This window comes from Mus pahari, chromosome X, assembly GCF_900095145.1.
Source record: "Mus pahari chromosome X, PAHARI_EIJ_v1.1, whole genome shotgun sequence".
NCBI lineage: Eukaryota > Metazoa > Chordata > Mammalia > Rodentia > Muridae > Mus > Mus pahari.
Genome location: NC_034613.1, coordinates 122,168,344 through 122,191,318, shown reverse-complemented (window position 1 = coordinate 122,191,318; position 22,975 = coordinate 122,168,344). Strand labels below are relative to the sequence as shown.

The 22,975-nt window shown below is 36.4% G+C and overlaps 1 protein-coding gene across 9 annotated transcripts in view; it reads right to left on the bottom strand.

The window, feature by feature from the left end:
• The window catches only part of Pak3 (p21 (RAC1) activated kinase 3), a 263,551-nt gene that overhangs the window by 70,537 nt on the left and 170,039 nt on the right, over window positions 1-22,975 (bottom strand). For 5 of the 9 annotated variants that reach the window (XM_029534085.1, XM_029534086.1, XM_021188504.2 and 2 more), the window contains 5 exons: window positions 20,254-20,455; window positions 5,546-5,646; window positions 2,977-3,039; window positions 1,392-1,436; window positions 68-221 (listed from right to left, as the gene is read on the bottom strand). In XM_029534085.1, the coding sequence (XP_029389945.1) occupies window positions 68-221; window positions 1,392-1,436; window positions 2,977-3,039; window positions 5,546-5,646; window positions 20,254-20,428 (538 nt within the window). In that variant the 5' untranslated portion in view covers window positions 20,429-20,455. The remainder of the gene's footprint in view (window positions 1-67; window positions 222-1,391; window positions 1,437-2,976; window positions 3,040-5,545; window positions 5,647-20,253; window positions 20,456-22,975) is intronic. The other 4 variants (XM_021188507.2, XM_021188506.2, XM_029534088.1 and 1 more) reach the window with 2 other exon arrangements.

The window sequence follows — 22,975 nt, the reverse complement described above, 5'->3', positions numbered from 1 at the left end:
GTTTAGCCTCATCAGGAGGCTCTGAGAACTGGCACTTTCCCCTTTAATATCACAGAATTTCCCTTACCTCCTGATGTAAAGCTCATGTATTTCTGGTTGTTGACCGTTTCTTTGGAGTCATAGAATTTGAGAACATCAAGAACAGCTTGTGGGTTCTTCTTCTGTTCCAGCTTTGTTATGTTGGAGGTTTGGAGTAGTCGTGCCCATTGCTCAGGAATTCCCTGTGGACAACCAAAGGGAAAGAATGGCTGCTCAGAACATTCACCAGAAGCACATGCATGTTCCAGTAAAGTTCTGCACCAAGAAGCCCATGCTACCTGTTGGATTACACTTGGGAAACTGAAGTTACATTCTAGATTTGACGTTGGTAACGTAATAATGCAATCATTCTTGTCTCCAATCAAAACACATAGGTAAAACTAGGATCCAACTGAAAAAGGGTGGGTGAGAGTATGATTGTGATCAAAACAAAAAGCGCATGAAAATCACCTCCATATTGACTCTGCTCATCCATGAAATGATGTTTACGGCTTAGCTTTTTTTTTTTTTCTGGCGACTCAGGGCAGACATAGCAAGACTTCTCTAAATTTGCGCACAGTATAGTATAGTGCAGATCAATGGTTTTTTTCTTTTTTCCTTTCTTTCATGACTGGAGTATCATAAGCTCTTTTTTAGGTATCATTTAAACAGAATATCCAAATAAAAGGAAAGCCTCACCCTTGGTCAGTTTCAACTTTTTGTTTACAAAATGTAATTTGGGGGTTCTAGGGCTTTATAATGAGGTCAAATTGGAAGGAACAAAGCTAGAATTGTGGAGGAGCAATGACCACTGAAACACTCAACAGTATCATTTATGCTGCATTGGGTATTTTTCTTGCAGCTTTCTCCAGGGCATGCCTTCCTCCTTTCCTCCCCCTCTCCCTCCCTCCCTACTTCATTGGCCACATAGAAGTTGGGGACTATAAAACCATACCAAAACCGTGTGAGAATTTGCAGTGAATAATATGAAGCACTTATTGAGAAAAATAACTAAGGAAAATTATTCAAAATTCTAGAGAGGTTTGCTTTACGCCAAGCATTCAGTATTCATTCCTGCACTTTCAACCTGCAGATGTCTCCAGTTTGCAATTATCCAACCTCCAAGAACAGCTTGGAGAGAGGAATGGATACACTATTGCTGAAATGCATCCAGACACAATTTAGATGGCTTTGTCCCATGAAGTCTCGGCAAAACAATGTGTGACGTGGGCCTCCAGAGTTTGGGAATGACAACAAAAAAGTGAGATAAGCCAAGCAACGACTCTACTGCACACACATGAACCTGCTACTGCAGTGCTATGACATCTCAAAGAAGCACTTTGATGCAAGCTTCTTTTGGGCCTGTGACGCACCTCTGGGAGCTTCCCTGGGCACATCTGTGAGCCATAGAGATCTGGCTGTAATGGACGTAAATAAAGAAAGAAAAGAAAGTTAAAACAGAATGTGGGACAACTTAGAAGGTGGGAAAAGATGAAACCAATGGGTCTGAATGGGGGTCTATTTTAAAGTGGGGCAGTTATGGAAATACGGGGGTACTGACTAGACCAGGGCCAGGTTTGGATACAGATTTAAGAGAACAGAGAAAACAATAGTGTTCCAAAGTTTGCATATATAATTCCACTTTGGACCAGATGGTTCCTCCATAAATAGGCAATAGTAAAAATTACCATTAAGTGATTGGGGAAATTACCAAAAAGCAGAAACAAGAATTTAGAGGGATAAAGGATGGCATCATGAAAAATTTCAATAATAACTTGTAAGTTGCTTTTATGGATAGCCAATGGTTGTGGGATAAATGTACAAATTTCAGTTCCCAATTCTGGTTATCTAAGTTTCCATTTCATATTGGACTTATTAATGTGGCTAAAATTCAAAGGATGCCTGTGCAACAATATTGATCTATATTCCTCTGTACTTTGTATCTGAAGTCATGGGTGGCTTAAAGGAAATGATACTAAAGCCATCCTTCCAAAGCCAGATACTATGCTTAGGTTTAGTATGCATTTATATTAGGGAATGGGAAAACATTTCGTTTCAAATTTTGCATGAATAATTTCCATTTAATGATATAGTTCCAAACCCCACTTCCCACAAATAAGATCAGATATAAATTAACATATTTGTCTAATTTAAGATATCTCAAATGCTAAAGAAACATGCTTTGACCCAACTGCTTTGATTTGGGATACATGTCCTTGATTCCTGGCATTTATGGTTATTCCAAGCACAGTGAAACAACACTTTTACATGCATTTCATCACACAGTTTGATGCTAAAGCCTTAAGCCAAAAATTGGAACTCAGGAGCCCATGCATGATCCCAGTTCTGATTCTAAGTGCAATTAATAGCATTTGGTTAATACTGTAATGGCCAAAGGAGTTATTGAGTGTTACAAATCCAGGTATGCATTGCACATAACCACTAAAGCAGACTTCACTGGCATGATCATTACCATAATCATTAGAATATTTATAGATATTATACATTCCCATGGCACTTTAAAACTTTTGGAAAAGTTGTGTGATAATCACTAGACAGCAAAAAATGCTGTCAGTTGAAGAAGTTCCTCCAGATAATGCTACTTACCACATGACTACAATGCTAACATAATTTCTCTTTTCTGAGGTGAGACAAACTAGTTTCTCAATGAGGCCTGATTACTGTAATTTGAGCATATGGCACAATGGCACATAATCAGAGAGTCATCTCACTACTCCAAATTGAGGAAATAATCTAAAAAGTTAGACTTAAATGAAGACCTAAGAGTCTGAGCATCAGAAGCAGGAGCATATACCGATGCCTATGTAGAATATACAATCACAAGTGGGTGTACATCAAGCTGGGGAGTGTCCAGTGTAGCCCAGGAGAATGGCAGCATGATATAACAGGCCAAGCATTTATCTTATCATAAGAAATGATAATTTATATCACTCATACCATTTTTCCCTCTGATTGACTTGAAGCGACCGTCACAGGTCTAGAGGTCTGGAAAGGGGAGTTCTGAAGTATTTGGGACAAAAATGGCAATATAATGGGTAAGGACTTGTAATAATTTAATCCCCAAATCTCACCTCCCATCCTAATTTTAGCTTTAGGGTCCAAGTGTATGCCCATGTAGGTATACAAGGTTATATGAGCCAATTAGCCATTAGGGTAATCACCAATCAACATATCAAACTAGTGCTTAATTATTCAAAAGAGCAGGCTCTTGTAAAACAACTTCTCTACAGTTCAACAAATTGCTGAAAATTCAACAATAATCGAATTTCACAATATGGTTTCCCACAACAGACAATAACCTAGTAGTATCTATGGCAATTAAGACTCAATTTTAAATCCTACCAATAGAAGTGTTAAACGCTGATTACTTTTGTTAGTATGAAAGTTAAACATACTACAATATTAATTGGAAATTGTAGATTAAGATAATAAAGAAGGAAGAATTTGTGATCATTTAAAAATGTATGTAAAAGTAGCTGCTAAAGGTCACAAAGTTGACAACAAAGTACTTCAAATTTTTAAACTTTTTGTCTGTTTGCAAGGTCAATGAATTCCTATTAGTGGACTGTAAAAAGCCATTTTGTTTCAAATGAATTTGAATGGTTTGGTTGCATCAGGTCTAGAATGGCCATCTACCACCTATTCTACCTCACTCTTCTCAGCTTGGTCCATTGTGTTCTAATTCAAACCACAGTGGACAAGGCTTAGTGCTGCAGTCAGCAAAATGGTGGTGATTTAGTTTCCCTTGATTTCCATTCAGAACCCAGAAAGAATAAAGAAAGGGCCAAAGATGGGGGAAACGTGGCAAAAGATGTCACATAAGGCAGAAGAAATAAAGTGTAAGTTAACCACAATGCTGAATGAGAGAACATTCACAGTAGGCCTTCCAAAGGAAAAGAACAAGAAAATGAAGCCAAGAATAACAGCAAATAAAACAATGAGCGGTTTAAACAGAAGAAAAACATAGAGGGACTAAAAAAAAAAAATGAAGCTTTTAAAATAAAAGAGACAAGTTGTTGTTAGATATAACTATAAAGTTTGAGGGCTTTTCCTGCTTCAAATATCAGAAAATTAGCTAGACTCTCTTTGGATGTTTTTAAACACACAGTGGTCAAATTATATAAACATATTTTATCCAGTGGGTGGTAGGGTGGATAATCAGTTTGTTGTTTCTAAATGTAGCCAAGAGAATGTTCTAGCAATGAAATAAAGGATGGGCTCAAACTAAATGGCATTTAAGTAATGTCTTTGACTTAGATAACAAAATTCATCAAATTGTATCTATCTCAAATTCAGCAGTCTCTTTATTTTTGAGCATTTTTCCTGCTTGCTACTGAGAACACAGAAATAATTAGCCTACACTCAAGACATTTACCCTGTTTCTATTTCATTCCTCCACTGCTTAATTCCAGAAATGAACAAATAAAATAATTTGGCTGTCAATTCAGCAATGTATCAGTTCTTCAAATCAAGTTGCCTTGCTTCTTTCCCCCTAGTTAACCACATGACACAGTCCATTCACTAACCATTATGCTACAAGATAGGAAATTGGGTTCTCCAATATCTGTAATTTTTCCTAGCTTAGCAAAACCAAGAATTATTGTGATTTTATCAAAGTTTTGATTTTCTAAATTCATTTGAAGCTCTTTATTGTTTCAAAATGTACATGTTAATTGAGTTGCTTACTAGTATAGAACAATTAGCTGAAATATGGAGTCGGATATCTAGCAATATCTCTCTCCTCACTCATCATAAAGGGGTGCCAAATGCATTCTTTAGAGGAAGAAAATGGTGAGTATCTGAGACACTGTGGTATTTGAGCACTGCAGTTATTCAAAGAAGAAACCCAACTAGACCTGTTGTATGCAGATAATTCATGTCGCTAATTATTATAGATAATTCATACATAAATATATATGTAAAATCACCAACTAGCTACTAATACATATGTGATGTACAATTAACAATATTTCTTCCTGAAACATGGGGATTGTGGTTTTGAATGTTTATAAAATATACCTACTAATAATCTTTAAAAAATAATCTATGTTTTTAAAATCAAAGGAGTGACTAGACAAATGTTAGAGACTTTTGGCACTGTAGTTAGCTGATCTGTGTAATTCAGGACCCACTGGAAAGCTTGAATTATTCAGATGAATCACCTTCACTAGTCAAGTTGAATAAATCATTCTTTGATTCACTTCATATGATTAAGGAACAGGTTCAGGCAGGGTCTCCTTACCATAGCTACTTTTCTGTGCCTTGGCAAATAAATATTTTCAAGTAAATTGAAAATTATAGGGTAATAAGACACTTGTGTTAGGATAGACAAAATAATTTTGTCAGTTTTGTTGCACATTTTCTATTTCTATTTATGATTATCCAGGAAAAGTCCATCTTCAGAATGACATTTTAGAATATAGCAAGCCTTACTTGAAACCTATTTCATAAAGAAAATAGGTTTTTTTTTTCATGGCTTACAAAACAAAATAAGGAGCTTACTTACAGTGAATTCCCCGGTGACTGCATCAAAACCCACGTGAATTGTATGCTCAAAGTCTGAAGGAAGAGAGATCTCTGGGCGTTCTTTCTCTTTCTTCTTATTGGCTAAAGACAAAATGTTAACATGTATTTATTTGAGGTATAGTTTTGGCTTCCATAAACTGCATAAAAAGGCTCAATAAAACGGTTATAGAGAGACAACTGACTGATTTAAATTTTAAGTTTAAAATTCAAGACTCATCATGTTCATATATATATATATATATATGATATATATATATCATGTATTTTCACTTTAGTGAAGACTCCATCGTTTATAGCAAGTTTACTTTAGTAATTGATATTATCCTTACTGACCAGTGCATGGAGATTTCTTGGTAGTCCAGATTTCTCTGCAGGTTTATGTACCTTAGTGGCCATTTATAGTTTTTTTCCTTTTTAAGGTTTAGAACAATTTGTTATTCATGTCTTTTAATAAAATATTTATTTTTTTATTTACATGAGTACACTGCAGCTGTCTTCAGACACATACTAGAACATTGCATTGGATTCCCTGATCCCATTGCAGATGGTTGTGAGCCACCATGTGGCTGCTGCGACCTGAACTCAAGACCTTTGGAAGAGCAGTCAGCTAGAGGGAGACAAATGGAGCAGCCACGTCTTGTTCTTGTTGGCCTGAAGTAACTCCTGTTAACTTGGTTTTAGTTTCCCTCATTTCTGATCTCCCATCCTTACCAGACATGGCTAACCACATGGCTCTCTGTTTTCTTACGATGTGCTCTGCTTTTCTTCCTCATCCAGTAAACATCATTTCTTTGAGTATCACTGTGCTTGTTATTTTACCTTTGATTTGTCCTTCTGCAGTTTTTCTCTACACATATTCTTTTCTCCTAGACACAAACCTACGTCAAGGAACTTGCTAATCTGGCTGACAAAGATAGATCAAAACAGTGAAGTATCAAATACTGTATACAATTTGAGAAGAAGGCTTTCGTTAAGTAAAGAGCAATAGAAAATTATAAATACATAATTCAAAAATGTATCAAGCTTCCTTGGGGCTTTGGAAGTGGTCCAGTTGGATGCAGAAGCCTGCTGAACTCGCTTCATTCATGTCAGAGAAACCAGGTCTAGATATCGTCTATAGAGTCAAATTCTACTTGAAGAATCTGAAGAAATCTATAAGACCTATGCCCACCAAAAAGTAGTAAAGATATACACACAATTTTGCATTTTCTTTCAGAAGTTCATAACTCCTCAGGATTCCATTTGAAGAGCCCTTGTTATATGCCCCACATCTTTATATCAACCTTCATCCATGGCTTCTTTGCCAGTAAATAATCTCTTCCCCTCTTCTCTACTGGCTGTACATTTATGACTGTCTTAGATATAAATACTCCAGGTGAGCACATCTTTATGTAGATTTGACTCAAAGTGTCTTTCTAAAANGTTGCTTGATAGGTAAGGTTGTTTTGTTTTGTTTTATTTGTTTTGTTTTTGTCTTCTTTAGAGGCCAAGTACAAAAAAATAACAAAGCCAAACTTGCTCCTCCTCTGTTTTTTTTTTGTCTCAGGGAAAGTGTTGCTATCCAACCAGACTGAAGGAGTAGCATAGTCTTAGACTCCTCTTTGGGGAGGAATGGAGTCAAGAAGAGATCATCCCTTATAATAGATGATTAGAAGAAATGATAAAAAAGTATACAAAAATGAGGAAACACAAATCATACCGGCATTCATAGGATGGTGTATTTGAGTCTTTAAAAGTGTTGTATGCATTTTCCTTTGGTTCTTTTTGTTTGTTTGTTTGTTTTATCATACTNTAATTGGTTTGTTTTAGATTTATCTTATCTTATTTTATTATTATTCCTTAGATANCTGTTTGTTTTCTAAGGAACAGAAAAGGGGTGGATCCAGATAGGGAGGGGTAAGGATGAACTGTGAAGAGCAGTTCTAGAAGAAACCATAATCATGATAAATTGTAGGAAAAAACCCTATTTTCAATAAAAAGAAAATTTTAAATAAAAAAGAATTGTATATCCAAGTCATAATATTCCCACATAACTACTTTGTAATCTTACATTGGCCCAGACAACAAAACCAATACTTCAGGAGCCATCTTAGAGTTTTACTATGCTCATATATTTTCTTTTTATTCTATCCCCTGAAATAGTTTCAGAAGTCACTATCTTTGTCCCAGGCATTGGTATTTCCCTTCTGGCCCACTGCCTCCAATTTTGCCCCCTCTGACTTATTTCTCTATTCTGTGACCAGATTCTACTCTTTCCTATAGTATCATTATATGTTCAACTAATTACTTATGTATTAAAATTCATTATTCCAAACCTGGTATCTAGGAGATTTTATGACCTGGTCACAGTTTACATATTCAAGTTCTACTGTTGCTATGAAACCCACCATACACATTCATTTTATGCTTCCTGGATAGCTGGGTTTTCTCTTACCTCCAAGCTTTTATTTGGTCTAGGCTAATACTTGGAACACTGAATTTCTTACCATCTCTGTCTCCTGCCAGCTCTGTATGGATTACTCCAATTTGATTGTTACTTTTATTTTATTTTTGTTTATATTGTTGGAGATCATATCAAAGCTTCAGAAACATAGGACACAGCACTTTATCTGTCCTTTTCAGAAGACTCTCTCTTGGGCTTCCTCCACCATGGCAAATCCTATTTTATTCTCTGTATGCAGAAAAAGTTCAATGTTCCTAGTTTTATGGTTTCTCAGTACCACCCAGTATGCATTCTAAGTTTATTAGTAAGCTTAGCACTTACCAATACTGGATTACTATATGTTCTGTCTCTTTAGCTAAAATTCAAAACTCTTGACCACACACCTCACCTTAACTCTTACATTCTCTAGCGCCTGTATTGTGCATTCAATAACCATCTTTTATGGAAGACTCACCAGGAACAAATCCCAGGGTTATCGCATTTTAATTATATATACCCAGTTTTACACAGATGACAAAAGTCAAAACTAGTACTTGAACCTAATTCTCACTACATTCCAAGAACCTAAGCTTATGATCCACATAACTGATAACTTCATGGTTTTTCAAGGAAAAAAAAAAAGCGACGTTTGCTCTAACCCTCAGCAGATATGTAGAAATGTAATGGAGCTTAGATGCCTGATTTTTTTATTTTACTTTATTTCTTGGGAATTTTACAATGAGTTTATCTCTCCTAAGAATTCTGGGAACCTTGTATACTAAAACTCATGCTGACTTAGTTGGCTGGGCTAAGATTCAACATGATTAGCTCAACGTTGGTATTTGCAGGGAACAGAAGAAATGCAAGTGAGTACCACTTTCTATGTGTAGCTCCCATATTCTGCCAGAACAGAGAGCAAAGCTACAGATTACTGGCTGAACCTCAAATTGGAAATGCCATTTGCATTTTGGACCATGTAAATATAGTTAACTTGCCCTTAGACATCTTCAGTTAGCTGCCTTTCTGGTTTTTATGGCAAATACTTCTAACGCAATGTCAAACTACATTTCCTTTCTTTCCTACCCTACCCTTCTCTAGCTCCTTTTCTTGCTACCTGTTCCATTAACACCTTTATCAATCCTCCTCTCTAAATACTGCATCTACATTTCCTAGGCTATTTTTAGTGGCACTGGTCCCTAAGTTAGTCATTTCTGATCTGCAGTGTTCCTCCAAATGCTTCATCATGCCACCTCCTCCTCTCCCATCCTTCATACTAGTTAGTCTGAACTTCCTGTAGTTATATCCATGAAATGCCAAGAAGCAGTGTTTCATGCCTACTGCCTCTGCAATGCTACTCTTTGTACTACAAAATCTACTTACTCTTTACATGGATGGATAGATATACCTCTTGTACATTTCTAGATACTTTTTGGCTTAAGGCTAACCTCAGTTTAGTGGTCATCTCATTCAGGAAGCCTTCTCTAACTGCTTTAATCTTCAGTCTCCAACCAATTTCCCTTTCTACTCCTCTTCTGTTTCTCTCTACCATAGTAAATTCTAATAATTAGGCAACCTGCCTCTTACCAAACCACCAGTATCTTAAAGGGATGGTAATTTATAACTTCTTTGCCTCCAAACAGTACAAGACAATATTTCATAACAGCTCAAATGAATGAACAAATAAATAGATAGATTCATGCCTTTATTACATGAAATTACCCTATGAAGACAGACCATTATTATTTGCTATGTGTTATTAACAAGGAAATTATGACCCAGGTCCACCAAGAAGGCCAAGAAAATTAAGGTCACACTATAAAGCTATTTTTGTATAAATTTGTTGATGGTGTCATTGATATAACCCAATTGGAGAGAATGATTCTACATTAACTCAGTATCATTTCTTGTGAGATGTCACTTGTGTCAAAATATATACTGGCAACATAGTTGGAATTTAAGGGACAGAGAAACAACCAGTCTCCCCCAGGAGAAACCCCTCAATAACTCTGTTTCCATTCTGTAATTTCTTCTAGAAAACTGTTAGGTGAGTCTTACTAGGAGGTCCAATTGCTGTCTTCCCCTAAAATTCCAGTTTTTAAAAAATTGTTTTTCCTTCTCATTATCTGTCATTAAGATATTTCCAGAATTACTTTTCAGAGTACTTTCTAACTCCTTAAATACTGAGCATGAAGACAAGCAATAGGGATGGCAGAAGACAGACATAGAAACGTTTTTCTACAGAAATTTGCCCTAAAAGCACACATCCAGAAATCATTTTTAAGACAGTGGAAAGTATGCAATATGTTCGAGTACATGTAGCAAAATTTAAAGAAAATACTTAAAGCTGCATTAATGCAGAAAAACATAATATTAAGCATATTTTAAAAGACAGAAATATTTTTAAAGAGAAGAGTAAACACTCAGATTGGATAGTTCTCTGATGTAAGTATTCCTATAAGGGATAAAAATCAGATTCCTTTCATTTTCTTTGAATAAGTCAATGGTTCAGTCAGGAAGCAAGTATTTAATTAAGGTTCATTGTAGTGACAGATTATGCTAGGTGATTCATTAGGAATTTAAGCAATACGTTAAAGTTGCAAATTAACTGGGAGAATGAGCTTAATAAAATGGAACAATATTACCAAACTAGAGAAAATGAGGAATTAATTTGGAATAGTAGAGAATAAATGTTCTAGAATATATCTATCTTTAGTGGACAGTCTGAGTGAAGTAGAGGTATGAGTAGAAATGAGCCACAAGTCCAAGATAAACAGTCTCTAAGGAAGTAGGCAAGACGGTAGAAGTAAAAGGTCAGAAGAAAGCATATAGCAAACATAACAAATGGGAAGACAACAGTAAACACATGGGAAATTAATAGTCTTGAAAATCAAGAAGGACAGAAAGATGAAACTAGAGATAACTGTAAAGAATGTGTGGGGAAGGTTTGGAGCCGGGGGATGAGATAATGGAGCTTTTCTGAAGACAAGTTAGTGCTGTTAAGGTAGTTAAGGCTTCACTCAGGCTGAGAATGAACGATGGGTATGCAACGGAGAAATGAAAGGACCTACATCTTTCACCTCTCTCTCTCTCTCTCTCTCTCTCTCTCTCTCTCTCTCTCTCTCTCTCTCTCTCTCTCTCTCTCTCTCTCTCTCTCTCTCTCTCTCCTTCCCTCTGTCCCCCCTTTGTGTATACATGTGCTTGGGCATGTATGTGCACACCTGCATGTATTATTTTTGCAGTTGGAAAACTTCCCAAAAATAAGGAGCTTGCTCTCTTACAACATTCATCACTGCGCTGGACACATCAAAAGCCAGCACAACTGTTGTCTGGGTGAAAGATACAAGCAGTTTAGATATGCTCCAGACTGTCTTACTTCTGAACTGACACATCAATAAATTACATTTGTATTTAAAGTCAGAATACAACTCAGATCTATGAATTGGCCACTTGCTCCTATGTCTCTATCTTGTGGTATTCCATGAAGTCCTTTAAGATAATGGAAAACTAATGAAGCAATTTAATAGGCCACTTTAATTGGAGTTGCTGCGGATGTGAACGTTCCTGAGAACTAGCTTTATCCAACAACCATCGGCTTGGCACAAGCGAATCCCTCGCTGTCCTTTCTGGTGTGTATAAGTGAAACACAAATGCCCTGTGAAAGCAGGGCCTCTTTTGGCAAGAGAAGTGGGCATGACTAGGTCAGTGATCCACCACACCCACAAGTTATTTTATAACTCAATGTCCATACTTTTGTTTTCTGGGAAAGCTATGATGAAAAGATAAAAAAGTATTTTTAAAATGTATTTAACTTAATTTTATGTACATTGGTGTTTTGCCTGTATGTATGTCTATGTTAGATCTTGAAGTTACTGACAGTTATGAGCTGCCATGTGGGTGCTGGGAATTGAACCTGGGTCCTCTGGAAGAGCAGTTTTCAAGTGTTATTCACATTCTCTGGATGACAACATTCATTTTTTCCTAACAGGAAATTCTTCATGAGATGTTCCTTCTTTATCTAGGTGAGAGATGCAGACTGTCTATAAAATATTGCCTTTGTGGGTTTGTGAGATGTAAAATACTTTCCTATATAATTAACTACTAAGATAGTGCATTAAATAGGGAGTTACTGCTCTTTTACTTCATTTTGCTATGACTTTGTCTCATCTTCTGATTCCCAGTCATGGAGCACGGTGAACACTCTGTTGTCATACCCAAGTGGAAAGCCTTCGGAAGCTCTTTTTATACTTGATTAAGTCTAAGTATCTCAGAATAGTTCTTCCTAGGGCAATAATCCCAGGGGGCCTGATTTCTGCCAAGTCTCTAGTCCCTAATGCTCTGGTTCTACATAGAAATAGCTTATTTGGAGGAGACACACAGGATTTTCTTACCTCCTGAATTTATAACATGTAAATCTTTCTTTCTGACATGTAAATCTTTCCTTACACAGCAGGAAAAGTAATTGTCAGGTTTTCACACTTGGGAGCCTTGAAATTCATTATTTTACAATTGAGACTATTTGAAATACTTCGTGGTAATGGCATTGGAAAATCAGGCATAAAACACCTCTTATTCTTTTTTCTTCTGAGGTAACATTTAATTATTTTTTTTTATCATTGGCATTGGTTTCACAAACTTTAATAAAAGCAAAAAATATTATTTTGAAAAACATATCATTTTCTGTGATATATACACTTTAGGCTGCACATTTACTCAGAAGTAGATAACTGCAAAGAATTTCACATGATCTTAATGGGTCCACAGACTTACTTTGTTTTTGGTGGGAAGAAAAAATGGTTTTAACTACCAGAGGTTGGTTGTAGTGATGAGACAAAATATAAAATATTACAAGGAGCAAATGTTTGCAATCTGCTGAGTTTTTCCCCAAAGGACTATTTTTTCAATGTTTTTAAATTTTGTGTGTGTGTGTGTGTATGTATGTGTGTGTGTGTGTATGTATGTGTATGTGTGTGTATGTGCACACATACAAGCACATTCATCTATGTGTGCCTGTGTCTGTGTATATGTGTGTGGGATGAGTGGTTATGGGTTGGTAGGTTAACTGCCATGTGGTGATCAGAGGACAAGCTGATCATGGACAACCATGACTGTCCCTCAGATGGACCTCAAGTCATTGGCATGGGAGCAAGTGCTTTTACTTATTGAAGCATCTCATCTGCTAAGTTCTTTTTTTTAATTTAATTTTTTTAACTTATTCACCTTACATTCCACTCACTGCCCCATCTCAGTCACCCCCTCTCATAATTCTTGCAGGTGGGGCTCCCCTGGGTATCTCTCAACCGTGGCACATCAAGTCTCTGTGAGTCTAGGTGCTTCCTCTCCCATTGAAGCCAGACAAGACAGCCCAGTTAGAAGAACATAGCCCATGGACAGGCAACAGCTTTTGGGGTAGCCCCTGCTCCAGTTGTTCAGGACACACATGAAGGTCAAGTTGCACATCTGCTACATATGAGCAAGGAGGCCTAGGTCTAGCCCGAAAACACCACTTTTAATGTTGGCTCTAAATGTTTAAAGAAATTGACATTGAAGTGCAGGTAAAAAGAAAAAAAAATAATAAAAATTGAAAAGTATCCACATAACTATTTCTTGCTTAAACCTAGCATCTTGGGCAAAATGCACACTGAATCTGCATAGAAAAGCAAGGCTCTTCTTATCAAGCAAGGAACAGGGCTGGCTTAAGAATGCACGCAAGGGAATGAGAAATGGTTATTCCTTCTATTCTATCTTAATATACTTATCCAATGTTAAAATTTTATAAGCATCAAATATTACACTTGTTATAAGAAATAGTTTAAAAGTCTTCAAAAGAATCCAGTAATGGCAGAAAATTGTGCATCAAAAAAAAAAAAATCTAGTTGCGTATTGCTAGTAAGGTGGGCTAAGAACAAGAAAAGCCTGTATGGAAAAAATTGACTGAGGTCATTGTTGCTAAGTCATCTCTTTCTCCATTTCTTCCCTTAAAAAATTCCACATATACATGCATACTGGTTAAAACATATTTTCAAAACAAGCTCAACTGCTTTTGTTTGGACAAGGAGTCACTGAACTAAGGCTTGAGTGTTTACCAGGTCTGTCAAGTTGTAAATGGTGGATCAGCTTTGTGGGAGTCATCTAATGTTTTCTGACATGGCTTCTTGTATAAAGCAGCTTCAAGGAAAACCTTACCTCATAGGAGGATTGAGGAACATGACTTTAAACATCAGTATGTAGTTCGGAAATTACAGTATGTAAAGTCTATTCTCCTTCCTTCAGTAAGTTGCTAAAGTAATTCATAGGATTTAATTAGCCTATTTGAATTTTCTTTATGTATAGTTCATTTCCTTGGGAAAAATATTCAGCTAGTTTCCTTCTGCCTGGCCTTCAATGGCTATTAAGACTGTATGTACAGATGAAACCTCAAAGTGGTACCTGAATCTGCAAGAATAGCTACAAGCTTAATTCAAGAGCTACTTACTGTTTCAGGGAAATGATCAGATGAACACAAGGAAATGGCAGGCCCATGATGAGGCATATAGTCAGCCCCTTTGATGCATATAAGCATTCTTAAATGTTTCTGGCTTCCAGTCTTTCCTATGTGGCCCTGGACTACATATTTAAATGCTTTAAGCTTATACTCTCGTGGCTGCAAAAATGGACTAGAACAAGGAATGTTCATGTGTGGTCCCTGCAGCACAGGGTGACACCCAGGTAGTTGTCAGCTATGAGTGATCAATTTCTATATACCATAATTTGATTTTTTTTCATAATTTGATTTTTATCCCACTATTTCCTCCTATACCTCCAAGCATATCATTCATATCATTCTCCGGTCACTAAGTCACAGATGTCTCCAGATTTCCCTCACGGAAAAAAAGTACATATTAAATGGGTTCTCTAAAGACAGAGAGACTAAAGATTGCATTGTGCTGCTGGCTAAAGATATAAAACAAGTAAATGAGAAACAGATATCATGAAGAAGAGGCCACTTTGGAGTGTAACCTTTACTGCTTCTTTCTTATATGTTCTTCCAGCTTTAACTTGCTAACACTGATTGCCTTGGGTGTACTATTTCATTTCCTTGCTGCATTTATTTGCCTCATTGCTTTCTCCTTTTTTAAAAAAAATTATTTTATTAGATATTTTCTTCATTTACATTTCAAATGCTATCCCGAATGTCCCCTATACCCTCCCCCCACCCTGTTCCCCTACCCACCCACTCCCACTCCTTGGCCCTGGCGTTCCCCTCTATGGGGCATATAATGTTTGCAAGACCAAGGGGCCTCTCTTCCCAATGATGGCTGAATACGCCATCTTCTGCTACATATGCAGCTAGAGACACGAGCTCTGGAAGTACTGGTTAGTTCATATTGTTGTTCCACCTATAGGGTTATAGTCCCCTTCAGCTCCTTGGGTACTTTCTCTAGCTCCTCCACTGGGGGCCCTGTGTTCCATCCAATAGATGACTGTGAGCATCCACTTCTGTGTTTGCCAGGCACTGGCATAGCCTCACAAGAGGCTGCTATATCAGGGTCCCTTCAGCAGAATCTTGCTGGCATGTGCAATAGTGTCTGGGTTTGGTGGCTGATGTTGGGATGGATCCCCAGGTGGGGTAGTCTCTGGATAGTCCATCCTTTTGTCTTAGCTCCAAACTTTGTCTCTTTAACTCCTTTTATGGGTATTTTGTTCCTTATTGTAAGGAGGAATGAAGTATCCACCCGTTGGTCTTCCTTCTTTTTGGTTTTCTTGTGTTTTGCAAATTGTATCTTGGGTATTCTAAGTTTCTGAGCTAATATGCACTTATCAGTGAGTGTCATTACTTTCTCCTTACTGGTTTATTTATAGTTATATATTTATTAATGAGCTTATTTATTCATCCATGTACTTATTCACTACCCGATTCCAAACTGGATGCCGGCTGACACACAAGAATACACAAAATGCAACATGAGCCCATATATTAAAAAGAGATAAGGATGTAATGGGAAAAAAAACAAAAATGAAGTTAAGAACATAAAAGGAAGCTTTACAGAGGTAGGCCAAAGTGCATGCAAACCAAGAAGTGTCTTTGCTATGCATGAACCACACATTTGGCTCCAAGCTTTCTAGTAGTCCACAAAATAAAAACATAAACTGGACCACATTTCACACTGTCTAGAGAGTAAAATCAAACCACTTATTTACTATATTCATTTCTAGGTTTAAATCCTTCAAATTTTGTATAGTATAGTATAAAAAAATGGTGCCAAACTGTGCCACCTACATTATTTTAACACCAAGACTCAGCTCGTTGAACTGTCTCCAACAATGACAGATCCTCAATCTCCAAATGAAATCTACTCCATATTTTGTTTTACCTTTCTCTTGTTCCATTTGGTCAATGAAATGTAGCTATTAAAGATACCTCTTTAAAAAAAACAACTAACCTATAGATGTTCTCTAATACAAACAGAAATTTTCAGATTTCCTAGTGTGGTAACCAAATGAACTATTTTCAATTAAGTAATGAAGTATATGTTATATTTAGGAAAAGTCCCTATGTATCCAAAAAGCAAAAAGGAAAGTGGCTAAATTTAAACATTATGCCACAATATGTTCACATATACACCATTAAAATTATGTTTATAGATTTTCAAATGGAGGCAAATATTCTTGAGAAAATGGTAAATAGAACAGCAGAATACAAAGCTGTGTATATACATTATTATATTAAGTATACAAAGATAAAAACAAGTAACACACACTCTTACATTAAGAGTCTAGAAAGAAATCCATAATTTCTGGGATTTATGATTATGAGTTATTTTTATTTTCTAGGTTCTTATCTTTATTTTACAAGTTGACATTGATGAATAATATGATGAATGATATGATGAGCAAAAGAGGGTCTATGAGGAAAAAATCGAATCAGTTACCTTTGGCTTATACAAGCATAAGAAAAATTTCTTTTCTTTTGAAAGTGTTCTATAATTGAGATATAAATTCTAGTCATGACAGAAGGTACTTTTAAAAAGTTTAAGTTCAGCAACTTAGTTTATTGGTTATGGAAGTTGTCAAATGCCACAAACATAATAATATTACCTCATAATTACTTAGCTGTCGTCAATTTTGTATCACTTAAGTCAATTACAACTACCTTAGGTTATCATGAAGATTTGGTAAGGCATGGTAAACACTACCATCCTCATTTATCAGGTGATAAAAATTCAGGTACACAGAAGCTACACAACTGATCCACAGTCACAATCATTCTTGCCAGAGCCATGCCTGCAGAACCCAAGTTAAATGCTTTCTTAAATTATTATTAATTAAAAACAGTGATAATATTGAAACTGCCATCAAAAAAACATGGATAGAGAAACAACATTCTCTCTTCACCCATGAGGGACCTCAGGTTTCTAGAAAAACCTGAAGTTAGCAAATGGTAACTGAGGAAATTTTGGAGATAGGAGAGAAAAGCATGGACATTAGAAATGAAGTCACAAGTGAACTTGTGAAATATCTTATAAATACTTTATATGCTATAATAATAACAACAAAAGCACTAAATAAAAAGAACAAGAAGAGTTTTCATCATTTAAAATAGTAATAATGAAAGGCTCATCGTTGCTTTGTTTAGATCCTGAGATGATTTCCAGGGATGATAAGGATATACAGCTTACTCTTTATGGGATTGAAAATGAAGAGGATTATGAAGCAATGTATGGTGGTGTTCTGTTCATTCAAATCATGTATAAAAATGTACTCAGAATCATTGATGTCCCATCTTGAAGCTGTATCAAGAAACTGAACATAAACAGCATTATTTAATGACTTTACCACCTTGTGAAGAAGACATGTGGCTTATAGTCTTTTGGAAGAAATGTAACCACCTTTGTTCAATGAACTCATTCATGCTGTGAAGGCAACTTATCAGCTATCGAGTAGAGACATTTAAAACCTTAGTGATCTTTGTGACGTTAACTTCTTCTCATTACAGTCTTTAAAAAGAAACAAACACTACTATATCACTTTATAAGTGCAATCAAACCATCCAAGCTTTCTCCGAAGGTAGCTTGTCAGCTGTAAATTGTAGTTGATGACTATTGAACAGGTACCATATGATATGAAAAGATCCCAATATTCTTTAGTTTCCTTGGAATTTTTTCCTCTTTTTCTAAAATAATAATAATAATAATAATAATAATAATAATAATAGCTCCCCTTTCTCCTAACTTTATCTTCCAGCCTCAAAACCTCCTAATTATCTTTATTGTCTCTTAGGATAATCACCTCTGCATAGAAGAACCTCTCTGAAGAGCATCCTATAAAATACCCTATCCTATATTAGTGTGAATCATAGTCAAATTTAGTTACACAATAATTTCATCATTTATAGGTTCTACTTGATTCAAAATTTCACTGCCTTCAGGCAGAAATCCTGAAAGAAGTCTCACTATCTCTTGCTAAATCTTCTGGGTTGCACTAACATAATACCAAGCTTTGCCAAACTAGGTAATGCTTCCTTTATTAAGGATACATTATAATGGTGCAAGAATCCCTCCCGTTAGTCCCTTCAGAAACTTTGTGAGATTTTTCAACTACTAAATAACGTATATCTTCCTGAATGGATTGATCATTCATTGCTATAGGAACTAAAAGTCATAGTGTAGCTGGTATTAAATATAGTGTTTATCCTAGAATATGTAAATATCGGCAAATGCATGTAGTACCCAATGGATGGTAGGAATCTACATGACTTTTGAATTCAAGGTTCTTTTCCTTCAACTAGCCTTGAATTTCTCTAAGAAGGCACTGCTCAAGTCATTTTAGGATGGGAGATGACGTCATCCAGGCTCCTCTGTTTGCATGACAGTTCAAGAAAAATTTGGCTCAGATTATTTTTTTCCCTGAGAAGATTTGGGGATACTATTCTGGAGAACAGCAGTAGTTTTACTATTGACACAAAACAGAATGTCAACTTCCTTCACTTTCCTAAACTCCTGCTCTCCAAAAGGACAAGTGAGATTTTTCAAAGACACCAAGAGTATGCACTTTCAATCCCACCCACGATTTGTGTAGAGCCGACCATTATTCATGCATTGTCCGCAAATGTAGCAGATGTAGTATAGGGATTGTTTCTTTGGCATGATTACTATAAATGACTTAGTCTCTAGATAGTGACTTTCAATTTTCAATCCACTCATTATATTCAGAAAATAGTTTTTAAGATCTACTTAAGTATTGGCAAACGTGGCCCCCTTATAAGGTCACAGATCTCTTGTGTGGGAGGTAAGTCATTCTTTTACTTCTCTTCAATCCTTAGGCCATGAAGGGAAAACATAAACATACAAGAAGAAACAGTTACTAATAAGAATTTCAGCTCTTCCTATGATACAAATTATAAATCCATTAGCACTGCATAAGTACCCCAAACTACTTACTTTACCTTGCATACACTGATAAATAATGACTTTTTTCCCCAAAGAAATTACCTTTCTTTCCCTTTTGGCCAACTTCATTGATGAAGCAAACTTATGTTTTCTGTATTCCCATCCTGTTCAATAGTTACATCTACAGAAGCCATGTTTAAGCTTTATGGCAGTTAATGCAACCTTATAAGCTATTTACTAAAATAAAATCATAGAATTAAGTGTCATAAAGTGGTAGCATACATTAGTTAAGCAACAAGTTGTATTATGGGTACATAATAATATACTGTGTAAATGATACACAACATGTGTAAAGGGTAAATGATAATATATTGTGTCTTTCATGAACATGGAACTGATTATGTAGGTGACAACTGGTTGAGGAATAGAGGAAACCTTCCTATCTTGTGATTCATACAGAAAACATTGTAGGTAACTTGCACTTATTCCCATATACTTAAGTCAGAATCTTCAGTTACCAAGAAGATATACAGAAGTCAATCTATTAAACACTCAACTATCACAGACGGTCAACTTAGAGTTTGGAATCACTTGCTTTAAATTCTACCTTAAGTTTTCAGAAAGTCAGCTGCTGTCGATAACTCAGCCCAATGTGCTTTCCCTTAACTTAAATCTGCGAATTCAGCTTATGTGAAAGGCAAACACAGCATGTGTATTTTCTGTTACCACACAGGTAGTCAATCACACATGATCAATCCTCTGATAAACGGCAACATCTCAAGGTGAAAGATCAAGCAGGCCTGGAGCAACCCTGGGCTCCAGAATAGACTACCCAAGCAAGAACGTGCCAATCAAAGAATAAACTGGCCCCCTTTGAACTCCCGGCCACTGATACTTTACTTTTATCCCCTCCTCCTGGGAAGATAGAGCGAAGCCTGGCTTTCTTGTTCTTCTCTTCCGGGGCCATGGGCAGTGGTTTGGAGCTGTGGTTGAGTGCTGAAGAGTCTCGGTTGTTACTGTTCATCCTCAGTGGGGGAGCTGGGGGTTTTTCTTCGTTGTCCAAGCTGTCAGACATTTTCAGTTGCAGCTGATTTCACAGCTCCTACAGAGAAAGCAGCAGCAAACAGGAGGTAAGGGAGGACATGTCTAATGGTAGTCTGGTATACACCGGGAGTCTATCATCTCAGACACAGCCTTCCTTTCTCCTGTAGTCACTCAAATTTACCAAAGAGAAAAGCCTCTCCAAAGGCTAAGACAATTCATCAAAATTCAAGTAAATGAAGACATTAATGACTTTCAATATACATATGTGAATGTGCAAGCTCCCTTGATATTCCCACAGTGGAACTCTACTTTCTGCTGTTCATGCACAATCTCTGAATGAGCAATTCACAGTCCCTTAAAATCCTATGCTGATGATCATAATGGTCAACTGGCACAAACTTTTTTTTCCATTTTCCTTTTTTTCCAATTATTTTTTTTCAGTCCAGCCATTGGCAAAAATTTTTTACAGCTTTAAGTTGATGCAAGCTTAGATGTCGATTATTAGTGGCCCTCAGCTACAATTTCTTAGCCGTTTTAACCTTGGCATGTTTTGATGTCTCCTCCTTACTTCTGTGTACCTGATTTATGAAGTGATTTCTGCTGTTTTTACATTACAAAATCATGAAAGCTTTTTACACACACGCTAGTTTCAAGAAAGGTGGGGTATACTGTCTTGGCAGATGATGTCCATCTTTTCCCAAGCAAGCAACTAAAACAGGTGGGCTGAATGACATTATGGCCAAAGGCAGAGATCTAGCAGACTGAAGGATATAATTTTACTCTCTGTCATAGTTCATGTCCCTGAAAGGTACTTTGATTGCACAGTCTAGCCTAGATTTTAAGAATTTATTATTTATTCTGAATTTCTCTGTAACTTAGGCTCTTGTGTCAAAATCAGGGGATATTCCTGTTTCATCAAACTCAGAGGATGAACTGGAAAAAGTGTGTCCTCCCCTTAGAAGAGTTGACTTTCACAGGTACAAGTGAGGTTCTAAAAGTGTCTTTTGAATGAATTCCTGGTTTTCAAATAAACAAATTTAAACCTAGCTGTAATGGAATCTCAGTAAATTTATCAAGTATTGCTTAGTACTGACTTAGCAATATGTTAATTATCCAAATACAAGTTATCATGTCACTTTATAAAAGAATATTTACTGTAAGTGAACATAAGTGCAGCAATAAAAATAACTGCTGAAATAAGAAATGGTCTGCTGCTAGGTGGTGGTGGTGCTTGACTTTAATCCCAGCACTGGAGAGGCCGAGGCAGGTGGATCTCTTGAGTTCAAGGCCAGCCTGGTCTCCAAAGCAGGTTCCAGGATGGTAAAGGGTATGCAGAAGAACTCTGTCACAAAGAAAGAACGAGAGAGAGAGAGAGAAAGAGAGAGAGAGAGAGAGGGAGAGGGAGAGGGAGAGGGAGAGGGAGAGGGAGAAAGAAAGAAAAGAAAAGAAAAGAAAAGAAAAGAAAAGAAAAGAAAAGAAAAGAAAGAAAGAGTCTGCTATAATTCCTTTTAGCTTTAGTGATTAATAATTGAATAATTACCTACTAGTTATATCATATGATGAAAATTTAAAGTTTTTACTATATTTTATGAAATCATGTTTGTAGAAAAATAAATGCAACTAGAAAGCAGCAAAATAAATTAAATTAACCAGACCCTAAAAGATAAGTATTATGTTTTCTTCTCACATGCAGAATACAGGTTAAATAAAAGATATGAAAGTAGAAAGGAGAGTTTAGTACAAGAACAAAGACCAAAAAAAAGGGATGAAAGAAGACAATAAAAAGGTAAATATGATCCAAGTACATTATGTACATCTATCACATAGCATAATGAATCTCATTATTTTATATAATTAATATATGGTAATAAAATTTTAAATTACTTCCCTATATTCTAAATTTAATCAATATATACAGTTCATGATACCCCACTTCCTTGCTAAAGGACTACTGGCAATTAAAGGATGTTGTATATGGCTGTTTGATAACTATGGGATGCCTGCCCTTTTCTGAAGAGAAAGGGAGGAGGAATAGATAGGGGGAGGAGAGAGGGAAAGTGTGGGTGGGACTGGGAGGAGAAATTGGAGAGGAAACTGTAGCATTAGAGCATAAGGTACAATGGACAAACAAGGTGGAGTATATGCTAATATCGTAAGCACCACATGGTAATGGTACATGAGAAAGCAGGGCTAATGAACTACAGTTTCTTTTGCATTTTGACTTTGATATTTCTAAATATACTCTTCTCCAAACTGATTTCATCTGTGGCATTCTATTTTACCGGCCCAGCTCATAGTTTTCATGAAGCCACTGGGAATATATTGGTCTTTGACTGACTGATCTGGGCTTGAGAAATACTGTCCAAATGTTAACTTATTACTACAGAAATCTCAGCTATGCAACATCTAGCTTTATAAGGGAAATGCAAATCAAAAAAACCCTGAGATTCCACCTCACACCAGTCAGAATGGCTAAGATCAAAAACTCAGGTGACAGCAGATGCTGGCAAGGATGTGGAGAAAGAGAAACACTCCTTCATTGCTGGTGGGACTGCAAGCTTGTACAACCACTCTGGAA